The sequence below is a fragment of the Tinamus guttatus genome, unplaced genomic scaffold, assembly GCF_059628265.1.
Source record: "Tinamus guttatus ecotype Peru unplaced genomic scaffold, ASM5962826v1 Tinamus_guttatus_pri_ptg000357l, whole genome shotgun sequence".
NCBI lineage: Eukaryota > Metazoa > Chordata > Aves > Tinamiformes > Tinamidae > Tinamus > Tinamus guttatus.
Genome location: NW_028288891.1, coordinates 213183 through 232116, shown reverse-complemented (window position 1 = coordinate 232116; position 18934 = coordinate 213183). Strand labels below are relative to the sequence as shown.

At 57.2% G+C, this 18934-nt stretch overlaps 1 protein-coding gene across 1 annotated transcript; it reads right to left on the bottom strand.

Moving 5' to 3' along the window:
* Window positions 1-319: 319 nt before the first annotated feature.
* LOC148593626 (adenylate cyclase type 10-like) lies at window positions 320-16394 on the bottom strand. Its single transcript, XM_088530138.1, has 32 exons — window positions 16241-16394; window positions 15707-15811; window positions 15509-15547; window positions 14842-14985; window positions 14313-14515; window positions 13945-14041; window positions 13547-13635; window positions 12824-13015; window positions 12464-12585; window positions 12282-12358; window positions 11769-11958; window positions 11131-11183; window positions 10792-10945; window positions 10130-10322; window positions 9472-9558; window positions 8791-9071; window positions 8474-8610; window positions 7796-7921; window positions 7288-7542; window positions 6512-6835; window positions 5941-5992; window positions 5352-5568; window positions 4892-4999; window positions 4453-4631; window positions 3847-4003; window positions 3188-3392; window positions 3014-3110; window positions 2705-2820; window positions 1937-2054; window positions 1494-1689; window positions 986-1174; window positions 320-481 (listed from the first exon to the last, which is right to left on the bottom strand). The coding sequence occupies exons 1-32, from the start codon at window positions 16392-16394 to the stop codon at window positions 320-322; spliced, it is 4818 nt and encodes a 1605-aa protein (XP_088386264.1).
* Window positions 16395-18934: the final 2540 nt, after the last annotated feature.

Sequence of the window (18934 nt, the reverse complement as noted above, 5' to 3'; positions counted from 1 at the left end):
CGTGCAATGATGTATGGATGTCTTTGATGTGTGAGCATCCACACCACACAGACAGGCAGCCCTCAGAGCGCACCTGCTTTGTGGTGCCTTTTTCCCAATGCTCATTTGGACAGAGGCAGTGACGGGGGGGACAATACTTTGAACTGCTTTACAGCCGTTCTTGGATCTCTTAAAGACTCCAAGATTCAGTGACAGCTTCCCCACAGTCTAGCTTTCTCCATAAACCACCCAGGCCCCAGACACTCCTTGCACGCCTTCAGCGTCCTCTTTCAGTGTTCTGCCTGGATCCACAGACCACAGAGACAACGGCATGGTTTAATTATTTAATTCCTCCGAATGCATCCTCACACTGCAGTGTGGGCAGCTTCAGCAGGTACCTGCAGCTGCACTCTTCTGGCTCTGCTTCAAACAGATGTGGAAAATGGGGTGCTGTCTTCAGCCACAGATCTTCCACAGGGCCCCGTTCACTGAACCACAACTCCTAAGGAAAAATAATAAAAAAAAAGTGATAGCTGAGAAGAACAGGAGAGCCCCGGAGCTGTAACTGCTGTCTGGAAAAGGAAGCACAGCCTCTCGTGGGAGCTTGTTCCTTCCCCCAACCCTCTTGCCATACTGCAAAAGCCCATGAGGGAGGGCAAGGAGAGGGAAAGCAAATGAAGACTGCTGGGCTCCCACAGCTGCCTTAAGGGAGAGGCAAAGATTCAGCTTCACCTCTCCTCAGTGCAGCAGAGAGGCCGCAGAGGAGCAGCGGCAGTGCCTGCTGCTTCCTCAGGTGCCCTTCCAGCCCTGCCTGTGTGAGGCACAGCGCAGCTGCCACTGCCCTCCTGCTGAAGGGCTCCCCAAGGGCTGTCAGAGCCTGCTCTTGAGGCTCTCTTGGGCGCTGGCCCTACATCCACCTGCTGCAGTGCTCTTGGTGCCACCTTCTCCTAGGGCATGCTGCTCCTCTGCCCAGGAAGCAACTCAGAGACAAGGAACATCAACTTACGGTGCTCATCTCCAGCCATGTCTTCTCCAGAAGGTTGCCATGCACCTTAGAGGCTTGGAGGGCCTGGTTGAGGCATGCAAGGCTCTCTGCTTTGTTCCCCAGCACATGGAAAAGGTAGGCTCTCAGGTGTTGGACTCTGGCGTAGAAGACGGGACATGCAAAGCAGCGACAGAGAACCTCTTCTGCAAGCTACCGAGAGAACAAGGAAGAGGAACGTCAGGATAAGGCATGGAGCTCCACTGCAGCACCTGTTCCCCAAGGAGAAAAGCAGCCACAAAGCAACCAGGAGTGCACAGCTGGCAAGGCAGGCAAAGTGCACAAAGCTCTGCGGAGCCACAAGCCCTCCTTTAGAGCAGGCATTACAGCAGGAGGCTTTTGCCATGGTCTTCTCTTAAGCCACTCTGCCCTGGCTCCATCCCATCACGGCTGCTTCCACCCGGCCTTGTTAGGCCACGGCAGCTTTCCCTGCACCCCCTCACAGCACATGCCCTTCCTCCTTGTCCCTCACCCTTAGAGCCCCTCGGCTGCTCTCACGGGCCCTCGACAAGCTGTGCTCCAGGTCATTCTTCAGCACCAGGGTGTAGCACTCCAGCATCCGTGTGCGGGCTTGGGTAGCCAAAAAGGAGCTGTCGGCTCTCTTCAGCAGCCACTTGGCCTTTTCAAAGGGCTGCTGGAAGCTGTCCCACTGCCCAAGCCTCGCAAACCTACAGAGAAACAGGCACACATTGTGTAGAGACGAGCAGGAATTGGGCTCTCTTCTGGGCTCTCTCCCGGCCATCTTGCTCCCAGTGCACAGCCTCTCCCCACTAGTCCTTTTCATCTCCAGGGACAGCCGCCTTGTTGGACACAGGACGAGTGACATGAAAAACCCACAGCTCCCACCTCCCCCACGAGAATCACTCACTGCTGGGGGCCTCTTGCCACTCCACTCAGAGCAAGTGTGTAACGTACCAAAGAGCCAGGGACGAATACAGCCGCAGCAGGATGCTATTCTGAGACTTGAGGGTGCAGTTGTCTTTATTCTTCTCTATGAATCTCCAGCACTCCTCAAATGACTTGTACTCCCAGCCTGTGTAATACAAACATATCTCAGAGAAGCAGCACTGCCCTCTGCTGCCTTGCTTTTCCTCAGGCCCTCATAGTAGGAGAAAGCTCAAGCACAGCTGGCCCATTTTAGGACTGGGAAGCACTCAGAGGGCAAGCAAAAACTAAGAGGAGTGATGCAAGGCCTGGAGCTCTCCCCCAGCTCCTCAGGGCTATTCAATCTTCACATCAGTGTCCTTTTAAGGAGCAGCTTGCTAGCACCAACCGAGAGCTGCTGCCATTGATCAGCAAATGAGAGTGACTGCAGCGCATGGGCTCCAAGGGACCTCCTGGTCAGGCACACATGAGCACAACTGTGCCCGCTTCCCCAGGAGCCAGAGCAGAGGGAGCCTGAGAAGAATTTTCAGAAGGGGGAGCCTCCCGAAACACACCAAGCAAAGATGGGAATTGCAAGCATTTTGAGCTTACTCTGGGATCATCTGTATACAATGCAGAAAAAGAGAGAGGAGGCGGGAGAGGGAAGGAAAGAGAGACACCCACAGAGACAAATGGGCAAGCACACTGCTGAAGGAGCCAAAGGATTGCTTGGAGCCTCTGGGCTCAGTGTTGTATCAGGAGAAAAGCCATTTCTGCAAGCCTCCTGCCTCTCTGCAGACCTCCTCACTGAGCACTTACCAGCATAAAGCAGGAGGTCGAGGCAGCAGGAGAAGAAGCAGGCCTGCCCAGCGATCCTGTGCTCTCCAGCCACCTGCTTCTCTAGCCTGGAGAGCACTTCTGCACACTCTGGGTACCTGCGGAGGAACACAACGAGACTCCATGGAGCACCTCCTTGGTGTGGCATCCAAGCCAGCACCTCCAAATGCTTCCCACTCCCCTTCCCATCTTCCACCTCTTTCCCTCCTTTCCTCTTTCTGCCAACTCCATTGGCCTTTGCAGTGACACCCTGACACCGCGCAAGGGCAGGGTGTGCAGCAGCAGGATTACCTCATCTGCAGAAAGAGCGCGGTGAAGAGCGGGTTGAGGACCTTGGAGTCCAGGTCGGGCTTCTCCAGCTCCATGCTCAGGCTCATGGCGCGATAGCCTGGCAAGACAGAAGCAGACTCGCACAGGCTCTCTCTGCAGAGAGCTCTTCTCACAGGGAGTGCGGGCACTACCTACCGACGGTGACAGAGAGGGGCAGATTTCCCAGGCTGAGGTTCAGATGGGACAGGGCCTGGGCCCTTTCCGCAGCACTGAGCACCCCTCCTTCAAAAGGCTCCACGTCAGCGCTGAGCCGCACGGCCGCCCACCCGTACTGCAGCCACTCATCCAGGCTGCCCAGCTCCTGGCAGTGCTGCGCGTGCTCCATGTAGGACCGCAGGATCTGAAATGGTCCAAAGAGGTGAGTGTGCAAAACACTAAATCTCCCCAGGGGATTCTCTGGCCTAGGGGGACACAGGCCATGAACCCAATGGGCGCTTTCCCTCTTCTCTTTTACTCGCAAGCCTCTCACCCAAGAGTTGGTCTCAGACGACCAACTCTTCTTATGCTCTTCTGATTGTGGCCATGTCACGACAAGGGCCACAGGGTGCTTCTAAACACTTGGTTTATATAAATGGGCACAAGGAAATCCCACAGTACAGAAACTGGTTACAATCAGGAAAGCAGTCCCATGGGAGGAGCAACCCAAACCAACAACACCCATGCCTCCTAGAGGCTTGCAAAAAAAAACCTCAACCATGTGGCCATCCCCGTGGCATTTGGCCTCTTCTTGCCAGCAGGGCAAAGGAGCTGTGTCAGAAACACGTCTGCTACTGCTGCAGAGAGACAGCACTCACGTGACTCGCGTGCGCAGACTCCACGTCCGCGCGGAGCTTCATGCGCGCTGCCAGGCGCGAGAGCCTCTGCCCGCTGGACGTGTTCCGCTGGCTGAAGAGCTGCCGCAGGAGGGCAAGGCAGCGGCTCTGCCGGAACAGCCAGGGGAGCCTCTCCCTCCTGCCGCACAAGAGAAGCTGCTGGGCCCAGCCACGAGCTACAGGGGGCTGAGTGAGGGGGCCAGGGGCAGCCGGGGAGCGCAGGAGGCTGCTCAGGCAGGCAGGGCTTGTGGAAGGGGGACAATAAGCAGCACCGGGGAAAGATGACTGCTCACAAGGACGTGCTGGCACCACGGCGCAGGGAGCAAAAGGGCTGCTGCATGGCAGCCTGGTCACTGGCTGCTGCCTTTGCAGCCTCTACCCCGGCTAACAGCTCCCTGTTCTCACCCACACCATCCCGAACACCCAGCACAGGCCACCCCACCATCCATCAGCCTCCAGGGCCTTCTGCACCTTTCCCCATGCTAAGAGCTACGCTCTGCAGTGAAGCTGAGGCAGGTGTGGGTCAAGGGCCTCAGGCCAGCATGGAAATGGCTCGTTCTTGCCTTCCCTTTCCCGTCAGGGTCTTACCCTGCTTCTTGAGGGGTGGAGGAGTCTCTGCTCTTCCTATAAGAGCCATGGGGCGACTTCTCCAGCAGAGACTTGAAGAAGACACCCGCCGAGGTGACTGGGAATTTCCTCTTCAGCAGGCTCAGTGCCTTTCTGATGGTCTTCTCTGCCAAGTCCATGCACCCCATATTGTAGCAGACCTGCATGGGAGAAGGGCTGTAAGGACAGTCCCAAGGGGCTCCCACTGAGGACACACCAACTTTCAAGGCTGTGGCTGATTCAAGGCCAAGGGCCTTGACTGCCTTTGGCTGGAGGGCGAAGGGCTCACAGAAGACACTGTGCAGAGCAGCCGCCCGTGCCTCCAAATGCCAGGAATGTCCCCACAACCGCCCCAGGGCCCCCAGGAGGCTGTGCAAGTCCTCCCGCCAGCAGAGCCCTCAGGTCCTCCCTGTCACTTTACCTCCCCTTTCAGGCTGAGGAAGGCGGCTTCTTCAAAGCTGGCCAGCCCCTTGCCTTCCTTACTCAAGGAGCTCCTCAGGGCCTCGGCTTTCTTCAGGCTGGTGAAGGCCTTTGGACAAGCACACGGAGAGCAGGTGAGCGTCGGTGCGGATCCTGCATGAAGCCCCACCACTGCGACCTGCTTGCCTCCCGCATCTCTCTGAGGACGGGTCACCTCTGCCCCAGCAATGCCCACCCTCACACACAGCACAGCACTCCTTGCAGGTGCACCTCGTGCCAAGGTCGTGCTCCTCTTGCCACAGGAGAGGCAAGCAGGAGGAAGAGCCTGGGTCTGAGCACAGTCGTTCATGCCCAGGTGCCACAGAGGCCTGTCCTTTCTCAAGGGGGAAATGGGCTTGCCCAGGGCAAGGCAACTGGGAGGGCTCCATGTGCACGGGGCTCTGGCAAGCAGGCCGGCTCACCAGGTAGTTGTTGGAGACGTGCAAGTAGGCAGCAGCACTCTCCAGCAGGTAATAAATTGCCCTGGCATCGTTGCCCATTTCCAGGTGGTGGTGAGCCAAGGGCACGAGCACCAAGTCCACAGTGGCCTTGCATTCACAGGAGCAGGTGGCACCGGGCATCTCTTTGGTCTTGTTGGACACCGTCGGCTCTGTCCTGGCCATAAACTGTTCCGTGGTTCTGTTTGGAGACAAGATCACAGAGAAAGAGGAGACACGCTAGCATCACCTGCCCTGCTCTGCCTGCCTCGAGGAAGAGCACGTCCTAGCGCACCTGACACTCGCATTCTAGCACTGCAATGCCCAGCTTGCAGCAGGGCTCTCTTACAGCCAGAAAACCCTAGGATGCCTGGGCTGCTGCATCACAATGGGACGGTCCTCACTGTGATCCCCCCGGCTTCCTCAAGCCATCACATCCCAGCTCCCACCCAGCAGGCCAGCCTTTTCCTCGGCTGGGGTCACAGCCAGTAGGCAAAGCTGGGAACTCCACTTGCACCCCCAGAGACCCTGAGCCCGCTGACTTCCACTAATAACCAAATGCTGCTCTCCTCACCGTAAGGTCTCATCCCAGAAGCTCATTTTATTCTGCTGGGATCCTGCAGGATCTGCAAACAAAGCATGAGTTAAATATCCCCTCAGTTCTCAAGGGGCACAAGTTGCATCTTGCATAATCTGTCAGCAAGAAAGGAGAGCCACGGCATGGACGGCACCTCTTTTCCTGGCCACTTTTCCCCAAGATCTCCCTTCTCTGCAGGTGTGTTATGTTTTGGGCAAGGGTAGCACACCCACCAGGAAATGCACCTTGACCTGCTGGGCTGCGGGGTGCACCCCAAGGCTCTTGTCACTGCCGGGAGAGGGGCTGCTCTCTGGTGATTCCAGGGAAAGGCAGGAAGGTGCTCAAAGGGACAGATGCTCTCTGCTCTGTGCACAGCATGCCTCAAGCTGTGCAGCCGTGCTCAGGGGAGGACTCAGCTAGTCTTGGGAAAGCATCTGCACTGCACTGAAAGCACCCCTGTGTTTCGGGGAACTGCTTCTGCAGACACGGCTGGAGACAGAGGAGCACCCCCAGGAATAGTGCAAGCACCGTGGGAAGGCCCAGGCTGCAGAGCACGCAGGCAGCATACCCGTAGTGGCAGGGAGCTCATCCCCCACGGTCTCCACGTTTGTCCAGCTGGCAGAGCAGCCTTTGCCAGCATCGTTGTCCCAGCTCTCTCCCTCCTGGGTGCTGCTGACGGCCAAGTGGTGGAAGGCCACAAAGTCCCCTCCGCCGCAGCACTGGCACTTGTGCGCCTGCTCCTCCAGGAAGGCTGCGCACTTGCGGTGCATGGCCGCCCTCTGCGCCTTGGGCCACAGCTCGTAGGCGGCCTCCCGCAGCAGCGGTGTGCGGAAGGCCAGGACGTCGGCCTGCAGCTCCTCGCTCTGCTGCTCCTCTGAAAGGCAACGGGGCACTGCAACAGCCAGAGCTGGGGCCACGGCTCAGGGCCATCACAGCCAGCGCATGAAGGACAGGGAGCCCTCGGCGGGGATCCCTGGTAGGAAAGCAGCACTCCTGCACTCAGTGCCCCGCCGCACTTGAGCAAAAGGGTCCCCTTGCCTCGCTGAGACTAGCATGGCCCATGCAACAGGCTGCTGCTCTGCTCTGCGTCCCAACAGACAGCAGTCAGCTGCACTGCAACCATCAGCACAAGGAAGCCTCAGCCAGCTCCTGCTTTGCAATCTCTGAAGGGCAGTCCCTACCTGCTACGCTCCCCATCCCAGCCCACCCCCAACAGTGAGGCTGCCCTGGCCATTACACACGGCCAGAGGGGCAGTGCATCGTGCCCTGGGGAGCCCCAGAAGGAGCAGTACCAGGAGCAGCAGAAGCCCATGGTGCTCCTGGGCTCCTCTTATCACCACTTACCTTTCTGTTCCTCCTGAGTTGTGGCAGACCACTTGAGGGAAACACTGCTGTCTTCTGCCACCGTTTTGGCATTCTGCCACCTCAAGATGTTGCTTTTCACCAACATGGTCAGGATCTGATTCATCTTGGCCCTGGTCCACTTGGGAAGGATGTGGAACAGCAGCTCCGTGGTGAACATCGGCCCAATGATGGCTGCACACTTCAGAACCATCCGTTCTGAGAAATTCATGCTGTCCAGCTCAGTCAGCGCAATCCCTGACAAAAACAGGACACACATCTGTCTCCTGCCCTCTCCCAAGGCTGAGCCCAGCGAGGCTGCATTCTCTTCAATGCAGGAAGCACTGGCATTTAGCCTTGCTTCCTTGGGACAAAACCCACCGGGCAAGGGCAATGCAAGGCACACATCTTAAACACGGCGCAGCTCCCCTGCAATCACAGCTAGCAGGGACCGGGGAAAGGAGAAACCCCCGAGCGAATGCTGCAGGTACAGCAGGGCTCAGCCCCTCACCTTTCAGGGTGGGTGGAAGCACGGTGTGCTGCAGGTTCACATCAGCTTTGATGGTGCACACCCTGCAGTCCTGGCGCATGCTGGACCTTCTGGATGGGCCGACACGAGGAGCCTCCATCACAGAAGCTGAGCGGAGCAAGAGAGCAGGATAAAGCGGTTATCACGAGGGAGACCCTTCGTCCCGCAGCTTGAGCTTGCGAGGATTACGGATCTTCCCTCCCTCCATCCTCCTCTCTTTCGCATTCACCCCCAGCAGGGCTTAGAGCAGCCGAGGCCTGGCAGCAGCAGGATGAATCCTGCCATGTTTGGCTGCAGGGCTGCAGACAAGGGAAACTGCAGCCACGGGACTCGCAGCACTGCTCCAGGTATGAACCACCTCAGCTCATGCTTGTTCCTGACCACAGCAGGGCTTAGCTTAGTGCCAGGGAGCACCTCTTCTCGCCATTTGACATTTTCTGCCACATTGGCATTGCTGTTGACCCTCGCAAAGCCACCCCAGTCCCCAGCATGTGCTTGGCCTATTGCAGCAGCAAGGCACACAGGAACCCACACCTGATGGAGACCAGACTCTGGACTCCTGCCCCATCTGGCCGTGCCAAACTCACAGGGGAACACGACAAGAAGGGGCAGTGGAAGATGGACCACACCAACTAGGCAGTCAGACACAAAGGTGCTTACTGAAGAGGGTCTCCCACTTGGCCTCCGTTCCATCATCCTTCCGTAGGGGACGGAGCAAGAGCATGTTGTGCTCGTGGAGGTAGCGCAGCAGTTCCTCACAGTAGTAGGGCATCCCACTGCTTCTCTGCATCAGGAACCTGGAAAGGAGCAGATGCAGCTGGGAGTGACACAGGCAAAGGAAGGCAGGACCCTCCTCAGAGCAGCCTCTTCACCAGCCGCGACTCCCCCTGTCTTTGGCACGTGAGCTGTCCTGAAGACACAGCGCTTGCTGAAAGCCACAGAAAAAACAGAGCTCAGCGGCCCTGCCTGCCACTTACGTCTCTAGGTCATGGGGCACACTGACCACTCCGAGGTACTGGCAGGCTTTCTGCACGACTGCTGCAGGGTTCAGCTCCTCCAGATGAATATAGGTTGTTTGCTGCAACTTCATGATGTCTGCTGCAGCTTTGCAGAGCCTCTGTCCTCTGCAGGGATCAGGAGCAAAGCCCATGACCATAAAACTTGGGACGTCTCTGAGCACGTGTGACATAACAGCCCAGGAGGAAGAGTCGATGTGGTGCGCGTTGTCAACGAGAAAGAGGATGTTGTCTTCAAAAGTCTGAAACAAACAGGTTATTCGAGCTGGATTCTGAGCAATTCTCATGCATCTTCACTGGGAGGGACTTTGCCCAGCCCCTCTCCAGACAGAGAACGCTCTGCAGCCTCTTTCCTCTCCCTAGCTACTTAGCGGTTCAGTATCTCCCCAACTCTTTCTTTCTCTGAGACTTGAAGGTCTCTTGGACAAGGGGGTGCAGAAAGACTCCATTCCTCCTCCTGACTACGAGTCCTCTGTCTTGACAGGAGGAAAGTTACCCAGGGGTTGGCACGGGACGTTTAGCCTCTGATGGGCAATGACTCCAGTACATCATCCTCCTGCCACCTCCCAGCACTCTGCTGCAGAACCCTCAACCTGTTGGCTTGCTTTCCTTCTCTGGTCCATGAGGGAGAGAATTGCTCACCTTCTGCAGCACTTTCTTAAAAGCCAGCTCCTCTTCCAGTGCCCTTTGAGCTCCACTCATCCGTGAAATCTTCTCTGAGACAGGAAACTGCCCAAAAAGCACAGGCACAGAGAAACAGCCTTTCAGGGCATTTCAGCAAGACAACCCAGCACACAAGCCCAACCAAGCAAAACTCCGCTGCCCTCAGCATCTTAGCTCTCCTCCACACAATGGGGAGGAGACAGTGTGGACGCCAGCTTGAGCCTAGAGAAGAGCTCCTGCTGAGGCTCTCTGGCAGAGGGCTTCTAGCCAGTGTGTTGGAGGTGAGGGAGGAAGGCAGAGGGTGGCAAGAGGAGAAGAGCTTGTTTCCTCACAGTGGGTATTCTGGGAGGGGGCAGAGTGCTCAGGCAGTGGCGAGCTCAGCACCAGCTCATCAGCCCCATCTCAAAGCCTCTCTGCAATGGCCTTTCCAGGCCGCTGAACTGCCGGCAGCAGCCTGGTGCTTGAACTCACTCCAAACAGGGAGCTGCACGCTGGGACCACACACAAGTCTGTGCTATCCCCAGCTCTTTCCACCAGAAGCTAAGGCCACTGCCCAGGAGAGCAGCCAAATGACCACTGCCACAGGACGTCTCACAAGCAGACCTTGGCCCCGGCCAGAGAGGGCTCTCGCTCTCACCTTCACCAGGAAACGGGCATTGAGGAGGCAGTAGCTGCTCTCTTCCAGGACTCCTTGGAGTTTCTCCTGCAGCACGAGTTGCCTGGCGCTGCAGGATTTGCAGGCCTGCAGACCCATTGCCATGGCTATCATCACTCGCACAACAGAGTAGTCCTGCTTCAGGCTGAGCTCCGTCAGCTCCACAGCCACTACCCTGCCATGCAAAAGCAAAAGGCACCGAGCTTCAGAGAGGGCCCCAAAGAGCCCCAGACCTCCAAAGCACCGCTCTTAGGGAGAGGCACAATCTGAGGCTGAGAGCAAGGGTACTCTGGACATAACAGCCCCAGGCCAGCCCCTCAATGCCAGCAGCATTTGTCAGGCAGGCCACTTGGGCTTATTCCCTTCAGTCTGCAGCTGCAGGAAATGCCATGGGCTCAGGCTCTACTTTGCTTTGTGCCTGGCCCAAAGCTCAACAGCAGGGGCTGCAGAAGACCCTTCTAGCTCCCTCAAGAGCTAGGAGGGGAGCATGCGGCTGCTCTGCTCCCAGGTGCATGGAGACGTTGCCTTATGAGGGCTGCTACAGCCCAAGGGCCAGGCACACTGGCAGGGGACCTTGAAGATCCTGTGAGTATCAGTAGGAGGGCAGGGGAGGCAATGCACCCACACTGCTCAACTGCACTCACCTGTGCCCAGCAGCCCGGCCTAAATTGGCAAGCTCGGCGAGTAAATGGCTCTTTCCAGAGCCTTTCATGCCCTCAAGTGCCAGGATGTGGCTTTCCTTCCTAGCCACGTAGCCTTGCACATAGCTTTGAAAGAGGGCAATCTCCTTCTCCCGGCCTGCAAAGGCAAGCAAGAGAGCAGGCAGTTGCAGCAAGCTCAAAAGCAAAGAACCATTGGCACCCTTCCCTCTTGCCATCATGGCACCTGCCCTCCCTCCCTGCCTCCCCATTTCCCTCCGTGGGACTAGCTGGTCTCAAGGGCAGGAGATGGGCGTTCAGAAGACCCAGGTGTTCTCCACCTACCGAGCAAGGGGGAATTCTTGGGCCTCTCCTTTTTGAGCTCCATGCCAAATATGCTAGCAGGAGAAAGAGAAAAAATAAAGTCAATTCAGTAGGCAGAAGCTGGAGGGTGTAGTGTCACGCATGGAGTTGTGTGTCTGCTCTTGGGTGCCCAGTCTTCTTTGCAGTGGCCTCGTGTGCTGCCCACACTCCATCCATTGTTCCTGCCAACTGCTTCCCTGGACTTTGCTCACAAGGAGCAACTTGGAGAAGCAGGGCCTTACAGCAGATGCTGAGAAGGTGAAGATGAGCAAGAAAAAAAACTATCTGTTCAAGCCAGGATAACATTCAAATGCAGCAAGCACAACAAGCAGAAAGCCCCTGCTACCTGGAGAGGGGCTGCAAGGCCCCCTGTGCCTACAGACACCCAGCAGCCTTCTCTCTCCCTACGGCATCACTCCTAGTCTCCTAAGAGCAGGAGTCCCATGGCTAGGCAGGCCCAAAGCAGAGCCATGCCCCGGCTTTCCATGTTCTCAACCCCAGGGACGGAGGCCCAGGCAGGGCCCAGCTTGCTCTCTTTCTGCCCAGCTGTTCTGTGCTGACCAAGAGTTGACCCGCGGCTCCACGTGCTCCCAAGCAGCCTGCTCAACAAGGACACTCACAGCTCTTCCGAGATGCCCAGGTATTGATGGATGGTGCCAGGATCAACAACCCCCTTCATCTTCACCTCGGGCAGCTCCTTGAAGCAGCTATGGGGCAGCTGAGAGGCAGCGTAGGTCGCTGTGTCGCACGACACTACCCCAGGATAGCACTCCATCAGCCGGGCTGCCAAGTTCACCTTCTGGCCGATGACTGCCACAGAGAGAGAGCGCACATCGACATGCTTAGGAGCCCAACCCACTGCAGCCTCCAGGGCCAACGGCTGCCTGGCCTGCAGCACAGGCAAGCCCCCGACCCCTGGGAGCACAGCCCAAAGGGCAGCAAGGCCCCATTCCCCCCACCACAGTGCCCCCGCTCTGCTCTGCCATCCCCGCTAGACCACAGGCCCAGCCCTAGGCCCGGCCCAGCAGACACGGGCCACAGGCTGCTCCCTGCCGCTCCGCCGCTTCCTTTGGCGCGCGGCTCTGCCTGCACAGAGCCCCCAGGCGCACGCTCCTCGGGTGACCCAGTCCTACCTGTGTACTCGTGCCTCACGCGGTGGCCGACGACTCCACAGAACACCGTCCCGGTCGTGACCCCAACGGACACCGCCCTGGCACACACAGAGAGGGACAGGGATTCAGCAGGGTCCAGGCACAGCCCTGCCTGCCCGCCTCCCTTCACACCTGCCCACCTCCCTTCACGCCTGCCCACTCACTCGATCTTCGTGAACCTCGAGACGCACGCCTTGGAGATTCGGAGAGCACTTTCCAAGGCATGGATGCTCTCGCTGGGCACCTTGTCTCCAGGGAGTCCAAACACACACAGCAGCGTGCAGCCCTGCCAAGGATGGAGGCAGCGCACCTTGAGACAAGGCTGACAGCAATCGGCTCTTTCCAAGCGATTCCAGGCTCCGTGGAGCCCAGTAGAGCTTCAGGGCAGCGTCAAGCGCGAGGCTGCTGATCCCAGCACCAAGGCAGAGCTGCTTTGCTTTTGCCCCACTGCTCAAGACACAGAGCCACTTCCCTTTGCTTTGCTGCCCACACTTTTGTGGGGGGCACAGCTGCCCCACACTCACTTTGTCAAACAGGCAGATTTTGTTGATCTGGCCCTTGTAAGGACAGATGATACGTGATATAATGACGCTGCTGTCCTGGATCCCCTTGCACATGTGCTGTAAGCTGACGTCCCTTGCAAAGTGCAGCTTGACAAAGAGGCAGCTGACCGGACGCAGCTCAGATAAGCAGTCCAGCGTCTGTCCGTCATTGATCTGGAGGACAAGAGCAGGAGAGTTTCAGCAGCCACCTCTGCCTGAGCCCCTGCTGCCTGCAGCAGTGGCTAGAGGAGAGCACACAGCTGGGCAGGAGCAGGTGCTATCAGAGCAAGGAATAAATCCTCCCCTCTGGGCAAAGCCAGCATCAGCACAAGCAACACAATCCTGCAATGAATCACTAAGCAGAGAAATGACTGCCAGGAACACACCACCTTGCTACAGGTATAGACACAACAGGCCACCCTCAGTGATGCTCTTAGGACTCCAGGGGAAGCTCCCTGTTAGCCTACAGGCATGTCCAGAGCCGTAGCACTGAAAAACGCAGAGGGAAATCCACTTCCCACCACCTACCTCTCTCTGCAGGAGCATTGGGCGGGCAGGCTTCTGGCATGGGCCACTCGGTGCCCAATAGCACCAGGGTCTCCATAAGCCAGCCTTTTCTTTGCCTGCTTCCTCGAGAACTCCCTCTGTGCAGTGCACAAGCCCTCCTCCCCTCCCAAAATGCATCTCCCAGCAGCTCAGGCTTACCTTCCGCACAACAGTTGCTGGGATGTACTTGTGCAGCTGCTTCCCCAGAACGTTATAAGGGGGCAGGGTTACAGCAGGCCTCAGGATGCCTAAGGGAGGAAGAGCCACGTGGTCACTGGTGCCATGGTGCCATGGGCCTGCCGTGCTGGGAAGCAGGGGCTGGCATGGGAGCGCAGGGAAAACAATTCTTCTCCACTGGCATCTCTGTTCCTCTCGCAGGTGCTCAGCCAGAGCAGCCCCCTTCAAGGAGGAGGGAGCAGCCAGCCCCTGAATGAAGCTCACAGGCATGAGCATTAAGCGCAAGTGAGAGAGGGCACAGGGCATTCCTCGCTGGCCCCTGGAGAAGCCCATCCCTATCTTTCTGGGTGGCCCCAGAAGAGCACAGAGTTGACCCTTACCTGTCTGTTGAGGCACAGAGGAGTTCAGCCGGCCTCGCTTCACCTGAGGCAAGATGTCTTCATATTCACTCTCAGACATCTGGTCCATGCCTGTAACCTAAAGGCACAGAGAACAAGAAGGGGTCAAGAACACCTCCATGACCCACAGAGGACGAAGGCCAAAGCCTTCCAGGTGCGCCGACCCCCTCCTCAAACCCAGTAAGCAGAGTCCCGCGTTATCCCTCAGACAGAAGGGCAATAGCTACAGCTCCCCATCTACATCAACACCTGCAACTCCATCCACCTTCACCTGCTCAGCCTTCTCACACCTTCCAAACTCAGGCCCACGTCTAGGGCCTCCAAATGGCTCTAGAGGCCATTCCACCCACCTTCACTGCACAACCATCAAGTCTCCTTGTCCTGATCCTGCTCTGGTCACAGAGCTCCCAGCAGTGGGCTGACAGGATGACGTCGCTCGCATTGGCAGCATGTTGGGCCTGCCAAACGTCATCCACAGCCTGGCCAAGGATCAGGAAGCGCCTCTCCTTTGCATCTCCCACAGTCACATAGGACATGTGCCCTGCGGAGATCCCTGTTGGGGAGAGACAGGCAGAGCTGAGGCACACAGCCTTTGCCCCTCCTCAGCCCCCCACAGTTGGACTCTTCCCAGGCTCCATTGGAAACTCCACCATGGGCTCAGCACACTGGCACTTGTGCTCACTCTCTGCATGGTTTGCATGCAGGCAGCTCCTAAACAGCTGCCTGAGAACACACAGGGGCCTCCCACAGCAAAGACCTGCAGCCGCCCGAGCCGGGAGGGATCAGCACCTCTCCCGGATGCTGCAAAGCGCCCTGCGGCTCTGCACAGCCCCACACACGCCTCTGCGCCGACTGCAGCCAGCCCAGCACTCCCCATACCTATCTTGAGGCGCAGCTTCAGGCCCACATCTGTCTTCCGCACCCTGTACATCTGCTGGATCTGCTGGCTACACTGCAGCACCAAGCTGATGGTGTTGCTCAGCTGGGCTTCATTTACTCGCCACAGCACTAGCACAGCATCCCCTAGGGAAAGCAAGGGCACAGGGAAGGCTCCCATCAGACACAGTCCTCCCGCAGCTGCACCCTGCTGCTGCCGCAACAGCAGAAGCCAGCAGGCACGCGGAGGAAACAGTGTTTGGGTGAAGACCTGCTCCCAAACTGCAGCACCCTGGGCACGGGGACACCCTCCCCGCGTCCTGGCCAGCTGCAGCAGCAGCCACATGGGCAGAGGAAGAGGGTGCCCCGGGCGGCTGGATGAACATGGGCCTCCCTCCTAGCTGGTGCCATGCAGCACAGACACAAGGGCTCTTCCCACCCCTCCTCTCCCACGGGCTGCCCCGACGCGCAGGCTCCCAGGGTGCCCTGACAGCTGCTGCCGTCATTGCCGTCCCACTGCAGCTCCAGCCTGGGTCCCCACGTAGAGCTCCCCCTGAGCACCACGGGGCCAAGAGAGCCACCCCTGCGGGCTCTGCCACCCTGCGCCTCCGGCCCCCTTTCCCCCAGCGCTCCTCTGCAGCTGCAGCACACCGCGCTGAGTCTCTCTTACCAGCAAACTTCAGGATGTCCCCTCCAAAAGCCAACATCTCTGCACACAAAAGAAAGCAGGAGAAGCATTGCCCAGCTGCCCTCACTGGCCCTTAGGGCCACAGAAAGGCCCAGCCCACCCAAGGAGGCAGTAGCAGCTGCCCAGCACCGTTGTCTCCTTGTGGCCCAATCCCACACATGCCTGCAGAGCAGCGCTTACCTTCCAAGATGTCACCCATGTAATGGTTGAGGGTCTGCGTCACCTCCTCCGCACCCCGGTCGAGGCTGGTGCTCTGACTGAACTTCTCTGTCAGAGCAGTGAAGCCTGAAACAAGGACACAGCAGCACAGAGCAATCAGCAAGTGTCTCCATGGACTAAGGACTTGGCGCTTCCCACATCACTTGCACCCACTTAGGAGAGAGACACAAGCCAGGAGAACACACAGGGGCCTCTGGCAGCGGGCACAGCTGCCTCATTCCACCTGCGCTCATGAGCACACAGCTTGCCCCTTCTCACCCTAGACATTATAAGCAAGTACCAGCATGTCCCACAGCCACCTCACCTCATGCCTATGGCCAGGCAATATCCAAGTGCTACTTCTCCCAAGAGGAAGACCTCACCAGCAAAGAGATAACCTTTGAGCCATTTGCTACGATCCGTGGGACAACAGCGCACCGAAAGGCCCGCTAAATCCCAGTGGCACGGGCTGCTGACTTCTCCTCAATGCCTGCCCCTCGTAACACTTGCACCCACCTGAGACATCCGCAAAGAGCAGGACTCCATGGAAGCTCTGAGCAAGGCGGATCTCGTGCTTCAAGTCCTCAGCCAACACCAGGTCGGGGACGAAAGCAACTACTTCCCCCAGCAGTGAGCAGCGCTTTGAGCATCGCTTCCAAGCACAAGCCATCGTCAGTGCCCTGTGGTACCTGCGGTACCTCAGAGGAAGACAATTCTGCCCAGCAGGAAGGACAACCAGACAGCGCTGTGCAGACTCGCGCACTGAGCCCGGGCCCTTGTGAGGCGTGGCCAGCCCTCTGCCACCAACGCAGGGTCACAAGCGGCTCACAGTGACATCAGCCACATGTCAGCAGTTATCCATAAGCTGACACCGCACTACAGCTCCGGCTAACAGAGATCACCTGTGCAAGGCAGTGCTTCGCCAGCCAGTGCCGCAGAGCTGCCCAACTCCCTCCTTACTCCGCTGCAGCCAGCGCAATGCCGGCATCTCCCATACGGAGCTGGAGGGAGGCTCGCGCGCTCACTGATGTCCGCCTGTGCCTGAAGCAGCTGCTTCCTGCATTCTCAAGAACAAGCACAGGCCTACTCAGTGTCCTAAGCGGGGGCACTCCAGGCATCCCCTTGAGAAGAGAGCACAGGGCACAGCACACGCTCAGCTCCACACTGGACACAGGGCCGAGATCACAAGGAGCAAGGCTCCTTCCCAGAATCACGGAATGGTTGAGGTCAGAAAGGACCACCAGAGATCACCTAGTGCAACACCCCCTGCTCCAGCAGGGACACCACAGAGCATGGATTCCCCTTCTCTCTCCAGAGAAGGGGAATCTACAACCTCTCTGGGCAGCGTGTTCCAGGGCTCTGTCACCCTCACAGTGGTAGAAGTTCTTCCTCACATAGAGAATAGACTTCCTGTGCTGCGGTTTGTACCCGTTACCCTTTGTTCTGGCGCTGGTCACCACCAACAAGAGTTTGGCCCCATCCTCTCTACATCTTCCTTTCAGGTGTTTGTACATGTTGAGAAGGTCTCAGTCTTCTCCTAAACAGGCTAAACAGGCCATGCTCGCTTAGTCTTTCCTTGTAAGATAGATGCTCGAGTCCCTTGATCCTTTTGGTCGCTCTAATGCAGGCCTCTATCCCATTGGCATTCTTGGGCACAAGGGCACACTGCTAGCTCATGGTTAACTTCTTGCCCACCAGAACTCCCAATCCCCCTCCACAGAGCTGCATTCCAGCCTCTAACCTGCACTGCTGCCTGGGGTTATTCCTCCCTAGGTGCAGGAGCATGCACTTGTCCTTGTTGAACCTAATAAGCTTCCTCTTTGAGCAACTCTCCAATGCGTCTTGGTCCCTCTGAAGGGCAGCACAGCTTTCTGGAGTGTCAACCACTCCGTCCAGTTGGGTATCACCTGCAAATTTGCTGAGGGGCCACTCTGTCCACACCTCCAAGTCATTCATGAATAAATTGAACAGCAGTGGGACCAGTACTGACCCCTCAGGGACACCACTGGCCACAGGCCTCCAACTGGACTCGGCACCATTTATCACAACCCTCTGAGCGCTGCCGTCCAGCCAGTTCTCCATCCACCTCACTGTGCACTCGTCTAACCCACACTTCCTGAGCTTGCCCACAGGGATGTTATGGGAGACAATGTCGAAAGCCTTGCTGAAGTCAAAGCAGACAACATCCACTGCTCTCCTCTCATCCAGCCAGCCGGTCATGACTTCCCTTTGGGGAATCCACGCTGACTACTCCTGATCACCCTCTTTGCCTTCATGTGCCTAGAGATGGTCTCTAGGACGAGCTGTTTGTCATCTTCTCTCGCATTCTACAGTTCCATACTGCTAACAGCAATATGGAAAGAAATGGGAGGACACAGTCCATTACCTGGTGGCTCTGTGGCTGGTGTCATCGTGAAACCTTTGGGTTTTTTGGCTCCTTCCTGCTTTGTGCACAAGCGCTTGCTTCAAACAAGACAGAGGCTTCATGGGAACACAGGAGCAGGCCGGGGCCATTGGCAGCACTGCACGGCAGTGCAGGAAACCAGCTCTGTCCATCACGGGCACACCAGAGACAGGAAGAAAAAGTTGAAAGAGGTGGCAGGAGGCATCTCCCATTCCCTGTTGCGCTGGCCAGAGCTGTGTGAAGCTCTTCTACCTCAGGGACGCATGCCCATGCTAGGCGGACAGACCTTTCCCATCTTTTTAGGGGAGTAATTATTGTGCATTTGTACATTAAAGCTAACTAAGAACCCTGCGTGTAGCAGAGCAATTCTTGTATTGACCTCCAAAACCTGCTTTATGAATGTTGCATTTGAATAAATCCTACTATTTTTGAACTTGACTAATTGTTTTAAATGAGGTTGGACCTATCATCCACAGACGTTTTGTGAACCTGGTGCTGCCAGAGTGGTCCTATAGTTACCACAGTATTTGGTATCCCTATTAGGAGATTAATCTACCCACCTCCATTCCCTGTAAGCTCTGAGGGTCGGCTGAAACGCAAAGGTGTGGAGGCCCGCCTCAAGAACAGCAGTACAGGATGCCTTGTTAGCATTATTATATCTGGGACACTACGGTATATAAGCTGTATCTGATGCTCACTAAAAGGTCTTGGGTACATTACAGTGAAGTCCATGCACATCATACGCTGCAAATGGCTTCCAACATGGGACATTAGCATTAAGGAGGCTCACGAAGTCTGAACCAGGC